At 46.5% G+C, this 22,641-nt stretch overlaps 1 protein-coding gene across 8 annotated transcripts in view; it reads left to right on the top strand.

Annotated features, from left to right (window-relative positions):
* The window catches only part of MYO15A (myosin XVA), a 374,107-nt gene that overhangs the window by 159,360 nt on the left and 192,106 nt on the right, over positions 1 to 22,641 (top strand). For all 8 annotated transcript variants that reach the window (XR_015060712.1, XM_085890857.1, XM_085890855.1 and 5 more), the window contains 4 exons: positions 14,426 to 14,539; positions 14,655 to 14,713; positions 14,831 to 14,954; positions 22,184 to 22,279. Coding sequence is in view for 7 of the 8 variants with exons in the window: in XM_085890857.1 (XP_085746983.1) it covers positions 14,426 to 14,539; positions 14,655 to 14,713; positions 14,831 to 14,954; positions 22,184 to 22,279 (393 nt within the window). In the remaining variant the exon portion in view is untranslated. The remainder of the gene's footprint in view (positions 1 to 14,425; positions 14,540 to 14,654; positions 14,714 to 14,830; positions 14,955 to 22,183; positions 22,280 to 22,641) is intronic.

Genomic DNA, 22,641 nt, shown 5'->3' with positions numbered 1-22,641 from the left:
GCTTATTTGGTGGAGGGTTCACATCATAGTCAAGCAGAAACTAACCCAACTATGCCGAAAGGAAAAAAAAACGCCCGAGCACTGAAAGTCCAGTTGACTCTCAAGCTAAAAAAGTCTTTTCCCCCAACTGTATCTTGCATGTGACTGGTATTAATAATTATGGGAATTTTACATCATTTAGCAGTATCAAAGCAGATCCCAATAAGAAACTTGCCTTCCTGCGCATGGGGCCTACTTAGGCCTAAGTCACATTTGCTCTACGGCGAGGATACGGCGGCCGTACGCCCTCTGAATTGACAGAAACGTGCGGCGGCCGCAGATTTTCTGCGGTGGCCTCAGGGTGGCCCTACGCTGTTTGGCTATATTTTACAGGTCGTAAGGTAGCCGTGGAATTATAACGCGGAGTTATAACTTTTTTTCATTTCTACGTTCGCCATAGCAATTCGACAAGCAGAAAAAAAAACTGGTAAAAAAAAAAAAATTAACCTATTCGTTACCGTCCGTCTGGCCGCACGTTCACCTTGGGGCCCCCCTGCTGTCCCCCTGTGGTTGCCTTGCGGGCACCTTGCGTCTGCCTTGAAAATTCTATGGCCGCCGCAGGAACGCCCTAAGGTCACCGTGCGACATCAAATCAAAGACCGTACGGCAACCCCACGTTTTTGGTCTCCACAATTTATAAATACGCCATGCAGCTCCCCGAAAAATAAAAACATATGTGACTGCTACATTGTGTGACCGTGGAAATACTGCGGCCGCCATATAATTGCTAGTGGCCGTAGATTTTGGAGACCCCACGGCCACCGTGGCAAATGTGACTTGGGCCTAAATACGCTGTGCGGCTCCCTCAAAAATAAAAACATGTGTGACCGTGGAAATACTGCGGCTGCCGTATAATTGCTAGTGGCCGTAGATTTTGGAAACCCCATGGCCGCCGTGGCAAATGTGACCTCGGCCTGAGCTGCCCTACCATTTATGGAGAAAATGAATCAACAGACAAAATGAAGTAAAGGGAAACCAGTTGGACAATAACCAATATATTGAGTCTGGTTTCTGTTTTCCTGTCTCATTGAGATTGAGATTGAGAAACTGAATGAGCAAAGAGAAACAACAAATGTACAAAAGACAGCACAAGGATGGGGAATTGTAGAAGGGAGAGAACAGAGTCTCAGCTGGTGTTGTAAAGCTCAGAGTGTAAATGAGAGAAACCATGAGGTGTCGTTGGGGTGCAGCATTGAAATCCTGGAGGGAAGAGCTCGTGCTAACAGCAAGGAAGAGGGGTATGAAAGAATGGCATTTAGCATTTTGTTTGGACATGGGGACCATAACAAGGAAAGTGTTACTGACGGAAGTCATTTTCCCACAGTTACAGTAGATGGGCAGAAAGGTGAGAGGGCAAGAGGAGCGAGGCCAGAATGGAGCTGGTAAAAAAAAGCTGCAAGGCTCTACCAACCTACCTATGTTCAGCAAGAAGCAGACGCTGAGATACAGCTTCCTGATGTGAGATGCCAATCAAACAGAGGGCCTTAGACTCCAGGGTTTCTAGTGGGGGAGGGGGGAGATGGGAAGCAGCAGCACCAGTCCACATTGAAGAGTCATATTCCAATACACTTTGGATGAAAGTGTTGTGCACTGTCATCAACTGAGAACAGAGAAAGGAGTTGTCCCTGCAGGGAATGCCCAGCCACAGCAAGCTTGGGAAGCTAGCTTGGAGAAATGGTCTTCCCAAGATGTGTTTGAGCTGATAATGAAACCCAGGAGCTCTGAAGACAGCTGTACTTTTCCCAGAGGCTGAGCAGATAAATATATTGGAGGATTTGTCTGTCGGTTGACCCTGATGAATGGACAAAATGGAAAAAATTTCTTTAACTAACTAACATGCTCCAGGTATATGATCAGTTGCTTATTTTCTACAGACCAGCAGAGAGGTATGCTTCCATTGTCTTCCCGGTGGAGGGATGCTGCATTATCCTGCACAGAGTGGAATTTGCATCTGCAAAGTGATACAATTGATTTTCCAATGACTAAAACGTATATTTTTGAGGTGCCTGTGACAATTAACAAAGCTGTTAGCATATAAATAGTTTAACATAGCGGTGGGCCATAATAGTAGCATGTTTATTAAGACCAGGATTTGTCTTAGAACACTACCTTGAGGGACACAGGTCTTAAGTTGTGTGACATGGGATATTATCCCATCTAAAGCAACCCACTGCTTGCAAGCACAAATTATATCTGATAGCTTAGCTGTCTTGGACATAACTCTTTGTACCATAAGCTGATAGATGAGAAATCAGGGTGATTGCCACACATAGTGAAATGCATGATACACGTCCAGCAAGACAGCCCTGACCTTTTGTTTAATATTAATAGCATTCCTCCATGACTAACAAAGAAAAAGGAGCATGTCCAGCAGAATCAGAGTTCAGGTTCCCATCAGTGTGCTGTATTTTCAGGAAGAAAAAAGAAAGTTGTTTTCTGGCATTTACCTCCACACAAACGATCATACTCAAAGAAATGTTGCTCAAGAATACCCGGAGACATGAAGGTACGAACTGATGGATATGAAAGTATAGTTTGTTGAGAATTGAGTCCCAGGCATTGTCTATGTCCAGAAATGAAGAGATAGTGGATCAGGGATGGTGGACTGCAGGCCAAAGCAATCTCCCTGATTTAACTGCCAGACACAGCAACACCTTGGTGGATCCCTGAAGACCACCAGGAAGACAGACAATTCCAAGAGTACATAATCCGAGGAGCTAAGTGGCGAATAGGAAGAACAGGAAGTCGGACAGGATCAGGCCAAGCAGAGGGTGGCAGTTAGTTTTAGAAATATGGGCTGTGAATCCAACAGATTGTGTGGGGCCATATGTCTCACAAAAGGCCTTGGCTGCAACAATAGGTATAGCCAGTGGTATGAGCAGTGACCCTAAGCCACCTAGAATGGTGACAAGTTAAGTCCTCACAGATTAGAGAGAGAGAGAGAGAGAGAGAGAGAGAGAGAGAGAGAGAGAGAGAGAGAGAGAGAGAGAGAGAGAGAGAGAGAGAGAGAGAGAGAGAGAGATAGATAGATAGATAGATAGATAGATAGATAGATATATATATATATATATATATATATATATATATATATATATATATATATATATATATATATATATATATATATATATATATATAGAGATATGAATGGAGGATAGAAGGAAGAGAGTTTACTGCGAGAGCTTCATTCATTGAGCCATCACAGTTGCAAGGTAGGTAGACCCAGGGCCGTCTTAACAGCATTGTTGGCCCTGTGCTAAGCAATGCACTGGGGCCTCTACCCACCCACCCACGGGAATAAAAATGTAAACAGTCAATAAAATTCAGCCTACAGATTTATTGGTACTTTCAACAGAATCAATGTTTAAACATAAAAAAACATGCTGTAAAGCGAGGATTAATCAACACAAACTTTTGAACAATATAACATCAGATTTGAAAAACACAAACATTACAAATATTTATGGTGTAGTATAGTATAGTATTTATTTATTTATTTATTTATTGACAGCGTACACAGATTAAACAAGCTCGAATGAGCTAAGATCCTCGTCCTCTTAATGATGATGTCATAAAAACGAATATGACGTCATTGTGATGTATCAGGTTTGCGATAAATTATCTGTGCTAATGCCCGGCTTGATTCCCGTAAACAAAATTCAAACAGCTTGCCTAGTTTCGGAGATAATGGTATCGGTGATTTCCATTAATGGCAATATTATGACGTCAACTTTTTTTTCAAGGAAGAATTTCCAAAATCGGAGATGGTTACTGCCTGCGCGTGGGCTTTCTGCATATACATGGCAAGTTTCACGAAGATCCGATGAAAACTCTGGGTTGTGAAACAAAAAATGTCAAAAAATAGGAATGACGTCATAAAAATTGATATGACGTCATAGTGATGTATCATATGTGCGGTAATTCATCTCTGCTAATGCGCTGTTCGATTCCCGCAAACAGAATTCAAAAAGCTTGCCTAGTTTCGGAGATAATTTTTTAGGTGATTCCCATTAGTGGAGATATTTTGACGTCATAACTTTTTTTCTCGGAGGAATTTTCAAATTCTGAGATGGTTACTGTCTGCGCAGGGAATTTTTACATATATATATATATATATGCCAAGTTTCAGGAAGTTTCGATAAAAACTGTCGGCTGTGAAACAAAAAAGTCCACAAGAACAACAACGTGAGTAAGACTTCGAGATCCTCCACGAGGATCTAAAAAATTATTGACTGGTTAACAATTATTTATGTGATGAAATTGTATTAGCGCGTATTTCGTAACTGTTTTGAATAAGCACCTAAAATCAATCTGGTTAAAACAAAATCAAAATATGTAGCAGCACATTTATGAGCCAAATATTAAAGTCAGACTGACTTGATTAGTGTAAGAAACACAATTGATAGTTGAAAATCACTTGACGTCAGTCACTCTTTCTTCTTCAAAGTGTTGTCATTAAACGTTCAAACAAAGGCAAACACCAACGCACAACCTTGCACCAATTCGGCAATTAAAATCCACAGCTGCAAGTCAGATTAACAACATTATAACAAGACAATATTATTGCGTAAACAATACAATATTGTTACGGCTGTGGAAATTCGCAATACACCATAAAGGGTCCTTAGATCAGTTATGACGATAAGTATGTGTGTAGTTAGATTTCCCCACCGTTGTTGAAAGGGAATTTCCGTGTTCACCGGGCTGCGATCCTTTGAGTTAGCCGTTTTTCTTTCGCTATCGTTATTTTGGACCATCCAAAAACGTCGAACGAAGGCCCCGTGGCCCGCCGTTTTGCGCCGCCATTGCTGGCACGAGAAGCGGCGAAGAGCTCGCTCGCGATTGGTGGACACGGGGCGTGAGGCGGTCGGGAGGGGGAATGCCCCTTTTCGAGGAGCTTCTTGAAAGAGCTCGAAGGGAGGCGGAGCCTAAAAGGGGTGGAGCGAAGGGGCGGAGCCCCGCGCTATATAGGGCGGACCGCACGCAGGCTCGCTCTCTCTTCTTCTTCATGCTGGATTGCTCTGCTTCCTCTTCGTCGACGCTTTGCTTCTTCGTCAACGTCATCCGCTCTTTCTGGATCGTCGAGGTCGTCTTCTCCCTCTGGGTGCCAAGTCGTGAGGGTTGCGAGCGGTGGTCCAGGGTCGAGGCATGCCGGAGAGGGCTCGCCGACCGTCACACCTCGAAGGTGCAGGTAACCCGCTACGGTCTCGTGGTACCCGTTCGGTCTCCCAGGTCCCGTGTCATAAAGACCCAAGTGGTCCAGCCTGACCCCCTTGTCTGTGAGGGGGTCTTTTCTTGTGTTTCTTTGGGGTTTTTGAATGAATGTTGGCGTGCCGCCGTCCTGTCAAGTAAAACTGCTTAAGTGACTGTACATTTATTAATTATAATCGGTCGTAGTGCTTGCCCTTGCTTTTGTTTGCCTGCTTTTGTTTCTATTTGCCTGTATACGTGCTTGCCTGTTGTTCCTATTTGCCTGCTTACGTGTTGTATAATAAATGTCCTTGTGTGAAATGTATCCCGTTCATCGTCTCTTTCCCCATTGAAAGTGCCATCTTGAATCGCGGAATAAATTGGTAGTGGGTTTAGACACCCAGTAAGTAATCTGAACCATCGAGGTCGGCGATAACTCCGCTCGGTTATCCCCTTAGCACGGAACGACCGCTTAAGCGGTTTGTGTCCGGAGCTGACCTGCGGCGTGGTACAACTCCTCGGTACGCAACCCGCACGGGTACTTAGGTATATCGACATTCGGCGATTCACCCTATCTTGCGCGGATAGAATGCGGACTGGGTTGTGGTGAGGTTAAACCCCCACCCATGACTGGCTCCTGGCGGTAGTTCCAGGAGGGTCACGACTGAATTGTCCGTCCAGTGGGCGACGCGGTTGCTATTAGTGGGAAGCGGCCGATCGCACACCGGCGGGCGCGAATTCGCAACACTAGTGTCCGGGAATGAGATTCGACTCCACCTCGGTCTCCAATTAAATTCACGGGAATCGGTTCAGGGGTGAGTGGAGCGACCCCCGATTCCCATCAAACATGAGCGATTCAAATTTATTTCTTCCACGGGATAAGATGGCATTTCAAGGCGAGCAGGAGCCGTATGTGTTTGAATGTAGAATCCATGGCCCGGGATGGTTCTTTTTATAAATCCACCGCTAATTACAATCCGTGGGGGGGCTCACCCTCATATTCTGAGCACAAACTTTGCTGGCAAACGGAGTCGCAAGATGGCGGCGCGGCCGCACTTCAGCGCGGCACGAGGCGTGAGCAGGCCGCTATTAATGGCGCAACAAACAGCATGACACGAGGCGAGCGCTCCCAACAACCGTTTCAAGCCACGTGGGCATGGCAGGCATGGCAGGAGGCCGGCGCATGCATTGGTATGCTTGAGACACCAGTGTGGAAGGCCGAGGAGCGGTGGAGGAATGGTGATGACTGTATGACGCAATTGCATTTGTTTGCCTTTAAGTTGGACGAGGCACGGCGGCGCGTAGACAGGGTTCACGAGGATTACGTGCGAACGGAGTCACAACAAATGGCCGATGCGCAGGAACGAGCGGAGAGCGAACTGAAGAAAAGAAAGGAGGAGCAGATTGGTAACTCCCAAGATAGGAACAGCTTGGAGGAAGAATGGAAAACCGAGCTCGAAAAGAAACAAAAGGAGCACGATTTGGAAGGAAAACTACTAATGGAAAAAATATTGGAGGGGGCAAGGCGGTTCAAAGAACTAGAGGGGAGAGTGAGGGAAATACAGTTCGAAGAAAAAAAAATGTGAACACGATGGGGAGTTGGAACAATTGAAGGAAGAGATATGAACAGGCAATCAGGAAACAGAAAGCAAAAAGAGAACAGAAAAATCAGAAACAATTGAAAGAAGAAGCAAGGTTTGAGTATGCAGAGATGAGAAAGAAAAGGGATGAAATGAGTGAGGAGGAACAGAGACGGAGAGACGAAAAATGGAAAGGAAAAAAAACTTTTGAGTCACTGGAATACCAAAGCAAAGAGAAGGAATTACAAAACGAGCTGAGGACGTTGAAAGAGGAAAGAACGGAAACAGAGAATGAAACGTTGAGGAACCACACTGTTCAAATCAAACAGTTAGAAGCCAATGAAAGGTCGGAGTGTGCGGAGATGAGAAAAAGAATAAGAAGAGAAAGCTTCTGAGTTACAGAAATACCAAAACAAAGAGACGGCATTACGAAACGAACTGAAGATGTTGAGTGAGGAAAGAACGGGAACGGAGAATGAAACGTTAAGGAACCACACTGTGCAGATCGAACAGCTGGAAGCCAAGGCCAGACTAAAGAATGAGATACAAGAAAGAGTAATGAAAGAAGAACGAATGAGACAGAAAAGGAAATTAGCCAAATTGAAGGAAACCACGAGATTGCAGAATGAGGAACAAGAAAGACAGTGGAATAGAAAACTGGAAGAGTATGAATTTGAAACTGAACGACAAAAGGGAAAAAAATAGGTTGGGGTACGAGGAGAAAGTGAAGGAGCAAGGAATGAAGCAGGAAGGAGAAATCAGTCAATTGAAGGAGACAACGAGATTGGAGAAGGAAGAACGAGAGGAACATTGGAATAGAAAAGAACAAGAACATGAATTTGAGGTTAACCAATTGAAGGAAACCATGAGATTGGAGAATGAGGGACGGGGGGTGAAAGAAATTAAAAAAGAAAGACAAAAACAATTAAAAAAGAAAGCAAGGTTGAAGTACGCAGAAATAGTGAAAGAACAAGGAACGAAACAGGAAAAAGGACTAAGCCAAGTGAAAGAAATGATGAGATTGGAGGCTGAGAAGCATGAGGAACAGTGGGAGAGAAAACAAAAACTATACGAGTTTGAAATTAACCAGCTCGAGGAGAGAGCAAAAATTGAGTCCACGGAGATCGAAAAACTCCGGAAAGAGAACGAACAACTCAAAAAGCTCCGAGAGGAAGAACGACTCAAATGGGAAGGAAAATGGAACCAGGAAGAAACAGAAATGAGGAACAAGGAGAGAAAAATGTATAGAGACGCGGGAGATAGAAAAAATAGAGGAGAGATTGCACGATAAAGACGGGGTTAAGGACGAGCACACACACATTAGTGTGCTGGAGCAGCTGGATGGCCTCATTCAGGAACGGAGGGAGACGCTATGCTCCCTTGAAGCTGATCTCGACTAGGTGGGTCCGGTCGAGCATTGCGAGGTAGAGGGGATGAGTGAGGTGGATGGGTGCACAGAGAGCTTGGGGGGTATGGAGGCCCCAGAACCCCTTGTGGTGGCACTAATCCCCAGCTTGGTTGTCCCGGTGTGTGTGGTCAAAGGTGTGTGCGTGCCTCCGTGTGTGAGTGGTGTGGTGGCAAGTGTGCCGAAGTGCGTGCTTCCCAGCACGCCGTGTGTGGATTAAGCACCATGTGTGAGTGGAGCCACGTGTGCGAGGAAGGTGGCATGCGTGAGTGAGCGGCCGAATGTGAGAGGAACAGCGTGTGTGAGGTCGCTGTGTGTAAGGGAGATGACGGTCAGCATGCGCGAGCACGCAACCGCGTCTCCTGGTGTGAGTGTAATGGCGCGGTGTTTGAGTCTCATGACACGCAGGTGTGCGTGGGTCGAATGGCGACGGAGACTGCGACAAATGAGGGAGAGAGGCCGGGTAGCGGCCGTAGTTGTAATGGGGACCGTGCCAGGTTTACACGGCAGCGCGCTCGGGGTCCGTGCTGTGCAACGCACGAGGCCACCACGTGCGCGCTTGCCCGAGTGAAGCCCGCTCCGTAAACGCCCGCGGTGGATGTTGCCGATCCCGCGGACGGACAAAAGATAGGCAGGACAACGGATTTGGACCGGATGGGTTCTCCATGCGGGCGTGTGTGTGAATCTCCGACGGGCAGAGCACATGTGTTCGTGTGGGGAACCCCTCGAAAGCGGGGTTTGCTTTTGAATGCGCAGGGTGATGTCATGGCTGCACGTGGGGTTGGAATCTGGCAGGAGGGTGAATCCCTGCCGGATGGTGCCGTCCAGGAGTGACGAGGTACGCGAAGCGCGAACGGCCGCCATGACCTCACGGGCAAAGAGCGCAGGTTGCGAGTTGCCGCGCTGATGCTGCGCATGTAAAAAAATAAATAAATGGAGAACAAAAGCAAGCCTCGCTTTGGGTGGAACAGGATTCCCAGGCAAAGGGTGGAAGACCCCCTTGGCTTGGGCACAGGATGACAACTAGTTCGGGGGAAGGGTGAGTAATAGCGAGACCGGCTTCATGGAGCAGGGGTAAGTCCTCATGCAGCCCATGGAATGGATTAGGTGGAGGGATGCATTTGCGATTTAGGATGGGAAAATGGATTTTTGAGGATTTGGAGACATGGACAGACTTTGGATGTGTAGTGGGGACGTAGCTTAGCTACGTAGTGTAAATGGAACATGCTGTAGTGTAAGGGACGACGAGGGAGCACGAGTTAGTGAGGGGATTAGCAAGCAGGATGGCAGAGATCAGCGAAGTGCGAGTTGAGAGAATTGTAAGGAAACATGTTGAGTGAGTGAGTGAGGCCAGCGAGCCTGAGTGTATGGAGCGAATGTGGAATGCATGGTGCAATGAGTTATTGGGGGGAGGAGTGATTCCCGCCCAAGGGACCCCGGGGTCAGAGTAAAGTGAGTTAGCTGGGTTAGTCAAATTGACAAAATGGAGGTCGTTTTGCTGTTGGTGGGAGTGTAGGCTCGATACCCGCTTGGAGGGGTGCATGAGCCCTGTTGACGGGCTGGGAGCGTGGCTACGAACGGTGAGTATCGCTGAGTGGGTACCCCGGGCACCGGCCTAGTCGGCCACGGTAGGCCAAGTGCCCATGGGGGGCTGGGATAGCGTAGTGGGCACGGGTGCGCCCGCATGATGTGGGGGCCCGGGGCGCCATTGGCCACGTGGGTAGTGTCGTGGGCACGGGTGACTCTCGGAAAGGGGCCCGGGGCGCCAGCCTGCCACGTGAGCGTTTCAAGGGAGTCGCCAGAGAGGGCACTCCCCAGTTTTAGGGAGCTGGTAGGCTTGGAGGCAGTGTAGTGCCCGGGGGTGCCATAGTAGGAGAATAGGCAGAGGGTAATTCCTGCCAAGAGAGCCACGCGTCCCAGCCATGAGACCGTGCAAGGGCACGATTGAAAATTCGAGGGCAAGGCCCAAAATTGTGAGGACACCAGCGCAGGCGATGGGAATCTTGGTTGTTAGAACCGATAGTTGAAGCGAGAGGCGCTTTTGGAAAGCCCCGGGGTAGATGAGGAAGTGTACCCTCCGCAGCATCCATCCCTTCGCTCTCGTTGTGGGCCGCTGGACCCACTTTGGGTTAGATCGCTGAAGTTTGAGGAAGCCATTCTGAGGCTTCGTTGGGCCTCGACACAGGACGCTAGCTCTCCCTTATTCCCCTCCAGCAAGGGAACGTAGGGGTTGGGAGTAGGCTAGGTGACACGATAGGTTAGCTGAACAAGGACGATAAAGGGGGTAAGGGGACGATTTATAGGAGGGAAGTGAAAATAAAAATAAAACAAAAAATTAATTGGGGATAAATTGATTTTGACAAATTAAGGGGGTGGGTATGGACAGAGACAGGCATAGGCGATAGGTTGGGAGGGAGACAGTAGGGTAGGTCCGAGCCCACCTTCTGAGTGGCCAGCACCACCGCACTCCCTCCACCAACCTCCATCTCAAGGCAAGGTGCCGGCCCACTTCATCGGCTGGATCGCCTGTCGGCTGCGTTAGCTGCAAGGCCTGTGCCGGCCACTTCATCGCCTGGCTGTTTGCTGCAAAGCCTGTGCCGGTCGGATCGCCTGCCGGCTGTGTTTGCTACAGCGGCCTTGCCATGCCTTGCCTGCCTGCCTTTGCCTTTGCCTTGGCCCATGCCTACTGCCCATGTCCACCAGCCCCGTTCTGTTTTGCATTCCCCCCCCCCCTTGTTCATTGCCATGTGCTCCAGGATCCTCGTGCAAATTTGCAGGGACTGCCCTGATGGCAGCTGCAACACGGGACTGCACCAGCAGCCCGTGCACCGTTGTTTGTTTGCATCCATCCATCCACCGTTCCTTGTTTGTGTCGGCTTGAGTCCGCACCGTTCACTGTGCCGCAGGGACTGCCCTGTAGGCAGCCGCACAAGGAGACTGCAATTGTGCAGCCCGTGCACCATCGTTGTGGTTCACTGCGTTCATTTCAAAGGGGGAGGCCTTGGACTGCGTGAGCAGCCGGCCACGTTCCCTGTCACCTGCATTGCATGAGCCAGAGACTGCGTGCGAGCAGCCTGGCTCCCTGCTAACTTGTTCTCTTTGCAGAGTCCATCGATCCTGGGCCATGGTTAGTGTAAAATTTGTAACGTTAAGTTGTATTGTACATGAGTGCACCCCCGGCATGTAAGTCTTAGCGCCGGCAATTTATTTAAGTCGCCCGTATGAGTGGGTTTGTTTCGTTAGTTACTCAGCCCGGAGGTTATTTATTTTGGGGACACGAATACCATGAATGTCGCACTCAGGGATCCGAAGGTAAAGCGTACTAGGGGAGAACTTACACATGTCACACGAAAATTCGGCGACTTGGGACGAGTCTGTAAAAAGGGGAGGGGGTAGTGTTATGGCTGTGGAAATTCGCAATACACCATAAAGGGTCCTTAGATCAGTTATGACGATAAGTATGTGTGTATTTAGATTTTCCCACCGTTGTTTAAAGGGAATTTCGGTGTTCACCGGGCTGCGATCCTTTGAGTTAGCCGTTTTTCTTTCGCTATCATTATTTTGGACCGTCCGAAAACGTCGAACGAAGGCCCCGTGGAAGACCTGCAGCAACGCGCGAGTTTTCCCGCCGTTTTGCGCCGCCAATGCTGGCACGAGAAGCAGCGAAGAGCTCGCTCGCGATTGGTGGACACGAGGCGTAAGGCAGTCGGGAGGGGGAACGCCCCTTTTCGAGGAGCTTCTCGAAAGAGCTCGAAGGGAGGCGGAGCCGAAAAGGGGGTGGAGCGAAGGGGCGGAGCCCCGCGCTATATAAGGCGGACCGCACGCGGAGCTCGCTCTCTCTTCTTCTTCGTGCTGGATTGCTCTGCTTCCTCTTTGTCGACGCTCTATGCTTCTTCTTCGTCGACGTCATCCGCTCTCTCTGGATCGTCGAGGTCGTCTTCTCCCTCTGGGCGCCAAGTCGTGAGGGTTGCGAGCGGTGGTCCAGGGTAGAGGCGTGCACGAGAGGAGAGTGCCAGAGAGGGCTTGCCTACCGTTGCACCTCGAGGGTGCAGGTAACCTGCAACGGTCTCGTGGTACCCGTTCGGTCTCCCAGGTCCCGTGTCATAAAGACCCAAGTGGTTCAGCCTGACCCCCTTGTCTGTGAGGTGGTCTTTTCTTGTGTTTCTTTGGGGTTTTTGAATGAATGTTGTCGTGACGCCGTCCTGTCAAGTAAAACTGCTTAAGTGACTGTACATTTGTTAATTATATTCGGTCGTAGTGCTTGCCCTTGCTTTTGTTTGCCTGCTTTTGTTTCTTTTTGCCTGTATACGTGCTTGCCTGTTGTTCCTATTTGCCTGCTCACGTGTTGTATAATAAATGTCCTTGTGTGAAATGTATCCCGTTCGTCGTCTCTTTCCCCATTGAAAGTGCCATCTTGAATCGCGGAATAAATTGGTAGTGGGTTTAGACACCCAGTCAGTAATCTGAACCGTCGAGGTCGGCGATAACTCCGCTCGGTTATCCCCTTTGCACGGAACCACCGCTTAAGCAGTTCGTGTCCGGAGCCGACCTGCGGCGTGGTAAAACTCCTCGGTGCGCTACCCACGCCGGTACTTAGGTATATCGACATTCGACGATTCACCCTATCTTGCGCGGGTAGAATGCGGACTGGGTTGTGGTGAGATTAAACCCCCACCCGTGACTGGCTCCTGGCGGTAGTTCCAGGAGGGTCACGACTGAATTGTCCGTCCGGTGGGCGACGCGGTTGCTATTAGTGGGAAGCGGCCGATCGCACGCCGGCGGGCGCGAATTCGCAACAATATTATTGCAGATTAACAACATTATAATAAATAACATTTGTCAGATAGTTATGCACAAATTATTTATATTATAAATATAATTTTAAAAGGCATTTGACTCCCAGGCCTTTCCAGTGAGAGGTCGAGTAATTATCCACTCTGTCAAGAGATCTCATGAACAGTATGGCAGCATGGGTCCCCTAGAACCATGGGGCCCCTGGGCAACTGCCCAGGGTAGACCATGTACATGAACATGACCTTGCTACAGAGAGGGACACACATCCAGAGGTATTCTATAGCAGTTGGTGAGGGAAAGAGGGAGGGGGCAGCAAGAGTATGGGCAAGGACTATGGAAACAGGAGCTTCTGATGTACACCACAGTACCGCCTCCAGCATGAACAACGTGGGTTTGTCAAATCATTACAAAATAAAAACGGAGGGAAATTCGTGAGTCCAGGACATTCTGTGGCTGAAAAGGTTTTCTTCAGCAGATTACATCTGAAGATGGGGCAGCAATCGGAAGGGAGAATCCCATATTTGATTGGAGTGTAAGCTTTTTTTTTTAACCCTTACGAGTGGCTCAGTTATTGAGTGGGTATAAATGCCTTCCCGCATTTCCTTCACCGGTGTGAATTTTATTCCCACGGCTGCTTGGCAGAAATGTCCACATCCTACAACAGAGTGGTAATGTTGTGAGCACCCCAGAGCTCTGTCAAGAGTATGGACATCCACTACCACAATCCTGGCATTGCCATTCAAACTTTAAAATTGACCATCTGTGTTACATCTTGTGGTTTATATTTCCAATATTATTTTTCTTAAATATATATATTTTTTTACATCGGCATTAACATATGAACATCAAGAAGCCAATTATTTTCAGTGTTCATTACCTCTGCCAACGAAGGTGGATGAAGGTTCTGTTTTCACACCTGTTTGTCCATCTGTCTGTGAGCAGGATATCTCAAAAAGTTGTGGACAGATTCGGACTAAATTAGTGGACAGGTTGGGTGTGTAACAAAGTTGAATGGAATCGATTTTGGTGAAGATCCAGATGCACATCCGGATTCCGATCTGGCCTATGAGTGAGATACAAATCGTAAACTGTTTAGCCTTGCGGAGGTATGCGCTCTACCGAGTGCTGTTCTAGTCAAAAGATTTATTGCTTTTTAATCATCAGAGAGACGAAAAGGACCAATAGAGGAGTCGCTAAATGATAGGAACAGGATATTAGGAACCTGCTGTTGATATCATCAAAATTGACCAGTGACGGAGGAAGGAGGAAGTGTGAAAAGCGCGTGACGCACTAGTTGGGCTGAGTTGAGATGAGGGGAAGGGGTAGAGAAATTGAGTTGAGTTCAGTTGGATAGTTCAATCGAGAAAAGCTGTTAAGATGGTTGCGTTATGTTTTGCTCTTCTTATACCCTGTACAGAGTGACGGGCAGTCGGTGGCATCTGTGGTTAGTTCAAGGGAGATCGACACAGTGGCAGACCTGCTACAGGTCTCACCTGAAGGCATAGAAAAAGCAATCACCTTCAAGGTCATGGTGAGTGTTGTGTCGGTGTTGTTGGAAATGTGCCTGCGACAATTAACAAAGCTGTTAGCATATAAATTGTTCAACATTTAAATGTTTTTAAGGTTTGTATTTTCATGCATTGTAGGAAACGATGAGAGAGAAGATATTCAGTCCACTTTCTGTCGAGGTTGCCATCGATGCCAGGTAAAAAAATTTTTTATGTCTAACCCAGAAGCTTAACTAAAGAGAACTTTTTATATTATTATTATTATTATAATAGCATTAAAGAGAGTGTTGTCTTTGACTTTTTATTTTTGGCAGGGATGCCATCTCCAAAGTATTGTACTCCGTCCTCTTCAACTGGCTAATTGATCGCATAAATTGTCAGGTGGCACCTCATCCTGAAGCTACCTCAGTGGCAATACTTGATATCTATGGCTTTGAGGTAAGAATGTCCTATGTTTTCATGAAATTGTTGACCAGTAAAAAAAGGGAGTGACTTTTTGGGGGATTGAATTTGTTTCATGAACAAAATTAGGGACCATAATTTTGAGTGAAAGTGTTTTCATGCACATGTGATGCAATATTAGTCTCGCCCCGAAGGGGTTGCGAGACTATTGCAACATCTGTCTGTCTGTCTGTCTGTCTGTCTGTCTGTCTGTCTGTCTGTCTGTCTGTCTGTGTTCGCCTACATCTATATATTTTTCAGTTTAATTTTTTTTTTCCTGCAACCGCTGTCCAATCGATGTGAAACTTTAAACACATGAGGGACTCCCCATGGAGAATATTTCATTGATAACTCTGATGTTGTAGGTCACATGGTATGGCAGCCATATTGGATTAAAGGAAAACATTTGGACATCTCCGCAACCGCTCAACGAAAAAAATTGAAACTCGGCAAATGTCATCAAATCCCCATGGGGTATATCGGGTGATAACAATGACGTCATTGGTGAAGTGTTGGGACAATTCCAGCCATAATTGGTTGAATTGAAATCGTTATCACAAATTTTTTTAAATTAATATATGTCATCTACACCCCAATGTGAGTGAATAATTTAATTTATGCCACTGGTCATGTGGTCTGGTATTCATATTGAATTGAAGATAAACGTTTAAAACATGCAATTTAGCCTTTATGTGCACAAAAGTGGTTGTTAAATATCGTAATGATTAATCAATAAAGCTACAGATAATGGCAATCCATCCATCCATCCATCCATCCATCCATCCATCGGGACTATACTCTGAGCAGAGCGTCGGTGCTGCCTAAGCAGTCTCCTGGGCTATTGGGCACAATTCTGGATGGGTCACCACTCCGACTCAGGATACCAGCAAGCTGGCACTCATTTTGCGGACCTCGGAAGGATGACAGGCAGAGTCAACCCCACCTGGTATTAATTCAACATCTGAGTGGTATTTGAACTCACGACCCGGGGATCCCAAGCCCACCGCTCTAGATAATGGCAATGTATGTAACATAATAGGGTTCACGGAGCCACAATATCAGTGGGCCATAATAGTAGCATATTCAGTTAATAATGATATTTTTGTTAAGAATGAGCGCACACCAAGGTGAGAGTATGCACACGACCATGTGCCGTTCTAATTTCTCCCTGCAACTATGTTCCACGACAGCACACTTCCCACAAAAATAAACAGACAAAGCCAAAATTGAATCATGTATCTACATCAATGTACTAAACTCTCTGACAGGATGGTGCACTTACTTGCCTTTGAGCTCTCTCGTCTGTGTTCGATTCCAAACCTAACTAAAAACAATTTAATTAGAGCTTGAATCGATGTCCTTCATTATAAACTGGAAGGAGCAATCGGAGATTGCACACCCTCGGCGGGACTTGTTTTGTGTGCTGTTGTGTTCGTGTTTGTGTGGTGCGTAGACAATGCATTGACAATGTAGGTTGATGTTCATTCAGCAGACAAACAGACCTTTTCAGTTTTATTCGAGATTCACGTTCCAATCGTATGCATTTTATAGATGTACTCACGTTCCAAAAGTATGTACTTTATAGACGGGCTCGCATTGTAATAGTACTGTACATACTTTATGGACGAACTCGCATGAAGCTTTACAGACTTTCTGGAGGTATTTAGTTGTAAAATGATGACTTACACTACCGGCTACCACCAGGTGCTGTTTTGTCCGATGTTAACACATTATGTGTAGACAGACAGACAGACAGACAGACAGACAGACAAACCGACCCAAATGTAATACACTTTGGCAAGAGTAAAATGTTTCATTGTGTTCTTTAGGCAATCTCATGGAATGAAAAGCTTATAATCAGATGCTTTGTGAAAGAGATGTAATGTGGAATTACTCTGATAACACTTGAAATAATCAAGATGACAATTTCTAAACAAGTCTTTTTTTTTATTCTTTTTGACAACCATGACAGCTGAGACCTTCAAGGCCATGAAATTGCTTTCTCCTTGAACAGCTCACAGCATGCTGGATGAGTGGGAATGCTTTTTGGATACCGTCGTACCGTAGTAGCGGCCGTCCGTCTTGACCAGTGTGACCACTCCTTGGCTTTTTTTCACAAGATCTTGGCTATTCGTTGTTCACCTTGGCGTATTGGTTTTCTATAGGTTTTCTTGGCGTATAGGTTTTCTATTAGCATCGCTTTTCCGAAACCTTGTGAATTCTTGGCTTTTTTCATTGGCTCACCTTGGTATTTATGAAAATGAGGAGTGGTCACACTGGTCTTCACTGCAACTGGAAACATGGAAATAGAAGCCTGAAAGCAAATTCTTCAAACTATAAACCCATTGCTGTTTTTCCACTGAAACCTTCCAGCACAGTATTTCAGTTATCACTCTAAAATCGGTTGTTTTGATGACCCCCCCTCATTCAAACTGACCCAGCTTTAATATCCTATTTTTATGTGTGCAATATATACTATAATTTCTTACTTTATGCTGATGACAACATTGTCAAAGTGTCCTGATGGAAAACTGAGCAACCCTTTGTTCTTAAGACAAATTAGAGAAGGTGTTGGGACAATTGGGATAAGGCTCAGAACATATCAGCACGTTTTGATCCGTCGCCCCAGATTGTCATGCGTCATGCAGCTGAATGGTAATGATGACAAATGCTTACTGGAGAGAGAGAGCATTTTAAGAAAATGGTACTTTTAAAAGGTTTTCCTTTGTTATAAGTTCACTTTGGAGTATATCATCCAACAGTTTATACCCACAACCTGACAAGCTTTAAGAACAAACCAGGTTGTGTGTTCAGTTACCAAGTTTTTTTTGTAGAGCGCTCGCCAAGTTGCTTAAGCACTCAAGCAAGCACACCATTCGAAACCCTTGATAATGAACGGCTGGCTTGGCGAGCGCTAGCTACCTCCATGGTAACTAAACACAACACTGGGGGGACGTTCCCTTCGCACGCGCCTTGCTATCGCTTGCCGAGCCAGCCATTCCATATCAACCGCTTTGCAATCCGCTTGGCAAGCGGAACAAGTGATTAAACAGGTGCTTGACGAGTGCTAAGCAAGCTACTTGCGAACAGAACACCTCCACATTTTCGCAAAAATGGCCGGCGTAGTCGAATTAAAAACGATTGGTGGCTAAATCTTCAATTTTGCTACCAAAGAGGATGATATTTAAACGTGCATTTCATTTTTTTTATTGTTCTACTTTTCATCTTAATTCTTCAAGACATACAAACATGCAAAACCCTTTTACCCCCTCCCCAACATGCACAGTGGTAGGGTCCATAGATAAACTTGGCAGGGGACTCCCCCTTCTAACTCCCCATTTATTTCTTTCTTTTCCTCTTCTTCGTACTCTGCAGCTGCTGCTAAGACAATCAATTCATTTGGGGAAGTTGTTACGAGAGGATTGAGTGAAACTGAAAACGACGGCCCGGACAGCATTTGTTCAAGGACCACAGTAGCATTGTTCACACTTTACATGAAGACTGCCATGATGTCAAGCGATCCTGAGAACTCCATTCCGTTGGAGTGCTTGCTTGAGTGCTTCGACTCAAGCAAGCTGCTTGGCGAGTGGTAAGCAAGTCGCTTGCTAATGGAACACACCAGCCTCCCACCCGACCCTCAACTTATCTACAAGGACCTGCTATTGTGCATTTTGGGAGGAGGTAGAGGGGTTTTGCAAGTTTGTAGATTTTAAAGAATATGGATGAAAAGTAGAAGCAGCAATAAAGAAAATGAAATGCACATTTCAATCATGTCCTCTGTCATCACAAAGTTGAAGATATAGCCACAAATAGTTTTGAGTTTGACTGCAGCAGCCATTTTTGCTAAAATGAGGTGCTGTTCCATTTGCAAATGGCTCGCTTAATGCTCACCAAGCACCTCTCTTAATCACTGGTTCCACTTATCAAGAGGCTTGAAAAGCAGACGTGAGACCATGGGCATCTCTCTGGGCATATCTCAAGCTTTCAATACATTCTGGCATCCTGCCTTGCTCTCCAAACTGTCTGCCTGTTCAATCCAAGGCTAACTCCACTCCTGGAGACAACTTGTGGGTGGCTCTTAACGGAACACTTTCATCTCCTCTCCCTGTTAAGGCTGGAGTACTCCAATTCAGTGTTCTAAATTCCTCATCCATATTATTCATCAAGGCCCCGTATTATTCCTAATCTTCATCAATGATCTCACAGACTCTGAAAAATCATTTTTAACTCTTTGCTGATGACTCCACTCTCTGCCATGACATCCCTCATTTTTCTGAGAGACAGCAGCCTCTACCCTATTGAAGACCTTGACAAAATCACAAACTGGACAAACACTTGGAACATGTCTTTCAATCCTGAGACCTCTCTCTCTCTCTCTCTCTCTCTCTCTCTCTCTCTCTCTCTCTCTCTCTCTCTCTCTCTCTCTCTCTCTCTCTCTCTCTCTCTCTCTCTCTCTCTCTCTCGCATCTCGCATCTCGCATCTCGCATCTCGCATCTCGCATCTCGCATCTCGCATCTCGCATCTCGCATCTCGCATCTCGCATCTCGCATCTCGCATCTCGCATCTCGCATCTCGCATCTCGCATCTCGCATCTCGCATCTCTCTCTCGCATCTCTCTCTCGCATCTCTCTCTCGCATCTCTCTCTCGCATCTCTCTCTCGCATCTCTCTCTCGCATCTCTCTCTCGCATCTCTCTCTCGCATCTCTCTCTCGCATCTCTCTCTCGCATCTCTCTCTCGCATCTCTCTCTCGCATCTCTCTCTCGCATCTCTCGCATCTCTCTCTCGCATCTCTCGCATCTCTCTCTCGCATCTCTCGCATCTCTCTCTCGCATCTCTCGCATCTCTCTCTCGCATCTCTCGCATCTCTCTCTCGCATCTCTCGCATCTCTCTCTCGCATCTCTCGCATCTCTCTCTCGCATCTCTCGCATCTCTCTCTCTCGCATCTCTCGCATCTCTCTCTCTCGCATCTCTCGCATCTCTCTCTCTCTCGCATCTCTCGCATCTCTCTCTCTCTCGCATCTCTCGCATCTCTCTCTCTCTCGCATCTCTCGCATCTCTCTCTCTCTCGCATCTCTCGCATCTCTCTCTCTCTCGCATCTCTCGCATCTCTCTCTCTCGCATCTCTCGCATCTCTCTCTCTCTCGCATCTCTCGCATCTCTCTCTCTCTCGCATCTCTCGCATCTCTCTCTCTCTCGCATCTCTCGCATCTCTCTCTCTCTCTCGCATCTCTCGCATCTCTCTCTCTCTCGCATCTCTCGCATCTCTCTCTCTCTCTCGCATCTCTCGCATCTCTCTCTCTCTCGCATCTCTCGCATCTCTCTCTCTCTCGCATCTCTCTCTCTCGCATCTCTCTTGCTCAAATCTCTCTGTCACTCTCTCTCTCTCTCTCTTGCTCAAATCTCTCTGTCACTCTCTCTCTCTCTCTCTTGCTCAAATCTCTCTGTCACTCTCTCTCTCTCTCTCTTGCTCAAATCTCTCTCTGTCACTCTCTCTCTCTCTTGCTCAAATCTCTCTGTCACTCTCTCTCTCTCTCTTGCTCAAATCTCTCTCTGTCACTCTCTCTCTCTCTTGCTCAAATCTCTCTCTGTCACTCTCTCTCTCTCTCTCTTGCTCAAATCTCTCTCTGTCACTCTCTCTCTCTCTTGCTCAAATCTCTCTCTGTCACTCTCTCTCTCTCTTGCTCAAATCTCTCTCTGTCACTCTCTCTCTCTCTCTTGCTCAAATCTCTCTCTCTCTCTCTCTCTCTCTCTCTCTCTCTCTCTCTCTCTCTCTCTCTCTCTCTTGCTCAAATCTCTCTGTCACTCTCTCTCTCTCGCTTGCTCAAATCTGTCTGTCACTCTCTCTCTCTCTTGCTCAAATCTCTCTGTCACTCTCTCTCTCTCTCTTGCTCAAATCTCTCTGTCACTCTCTCTCTTGCTCAAATCTCTGTCACTCTCTCTCTTGCTCAAATCTCTGTCACTCTCTCTCTTGCTCAAATCTCTGTCTCTCTCTCTCTCTCTCTCTCTCTCACTCTCACTCTCACTCTCACTCTCACTCTCACTCTCACTCTCACTCTCACTCTCACTCTCACTCTCACTCTCACTCTCACTCTCACTCTCACTCTCACTCTCACTCTCACTCTCACTCTCACTCTCACTCTCACTCTCTCTCTTTCTCTCTCTCGCTTGCTCAAATCTCTCTCTGTCACTCTCTCTCTTGCTCAAATCTCTGTCACTCTCTCTCTTGCTCAAATCTCTGTCACTCTCTCTCTTGCTCAAATCTCTGTCTCTCTCTCTCTCTCTCTCTCTCTCTCACTCTCACTCTCACTCTCACTCTCACTCTCACTCTCACTCTCACTCTCACTCTCACTCTCACTCTCACTCTCACTCTCACTCTCACTCTCACTCTCACTCTCACTCTTTCTCTCTCTCGCTTGCTCAAATCTCTCTCTGTCACTCTCTCTCTTGCTCAAAACTCTCTCTGTCTCTCTGTCTCTCTCTCTCTCGCTCAAATCTCTCTCTGTCTCTCTCTCTCTCTCTCTCTCTCTCTCTCTCTCTCTCTCTCTCTCTCTCTCTCTCTCTCTCTCTCTCTTTTGGTGTAGTGGTCACAAAAGCTTTGTATGTGGTCACGAGCTCAGGCTTTGGAGGCCATAGCCTTTAGAAGCCATTATTTGCTCTTCCACAAGCATTGACCATGTATTAAAAAAAAAGCCATTGATACAAAATGGCAGACATCCTAAGTAAAACGAAGCTGCTTGCTAATGTAAGAAGCCCCAGTTCTCACTATCGTCTAAGTTGTTTCAATGAATACTGCCCAGCCTTGGTGCAGTAACAGCATCATACAGTATATCCAGCTCAATTTGGCAGAAGCACCTGGGCATCTCAACATCGATGAAAACACCTGAGAAACCAAAGCCAAGTGTGTATCGGCAACGCACTTATAATATACACTTCTTTTGAAGACATACCCAACAAGGTAACCCAGATGTGTATGTACTTTGAAGCTCCCATTGTGCCTTTTAACTGGAGTAAACCATTGTGTGCCATTAGCCTGATCAAAGTTCAACTTTATTTCCTGATTATCTTTCCTGATGCCAACACATTTCTTTCATTTGCAGTCACCTTCTGATGAGATGGGATAGTACAAATCCAATTCAACACTCGCAGATAGTAGTTGAAGAATATTATGTCTTTCTATTCGTGTCTTCTTTTCATTAATCGTTCAGAAATGTATTCCCTGCAGGATCTGACAATGAATAGTTTTGAGCAGCTCTGCATAAATTATGCAAATGAGTACCTACAATTCTTCTTCAACCGTATAATCTTCAAACAGGAGCAGGTGCGTGTTTCTTGGGAGGTTTCTCCATCAGTTGAGGTGTGCTTATACCAATATTGAGAATCCTCATATTTGTGTAATTTTTTTGTATATCATGAGGAATCGTCATTGTCAGTTATATCTGCACCAAGCAAATTTGCCCCGTGTTGTATGGGAAGAGAAACATCAATAAGTAACACTTTGTAGCCAAAGGAAATTTGGAAATAGTAATACCCTCTGCCACCACCACCAGCTAACGCTACACAATACACATTTACATAGAGAATTTATGCCCCCTCCCCTGACTCTCCCGCGTGAGGCCGCGGCCACATAGCCTATGTTACCCCCCCACACAAAGTTGTATTTGTACCCTAAGTTTGGAGTTT

Source organism: Eptatretus burgeri, chromosome 8, assembly GCF_056783735.1.
Source record: "Eptatretus burgeri isolate ZD-2024b chromosome 8, Ebu_testis_v1, whole genome shotgun sequence".
Lineage (NCBI taxonomy): Eukaryota > Metazoa > Chordata > Myxini > Myxiniformes > Myxinidae > Eptatretus > Eptatretus burgeri.
The sequence above is the reverse complement of the archived record's forward strand: the minus strand, read 5'-3'. Positions and strand labels throughout refer to the sequence as shown.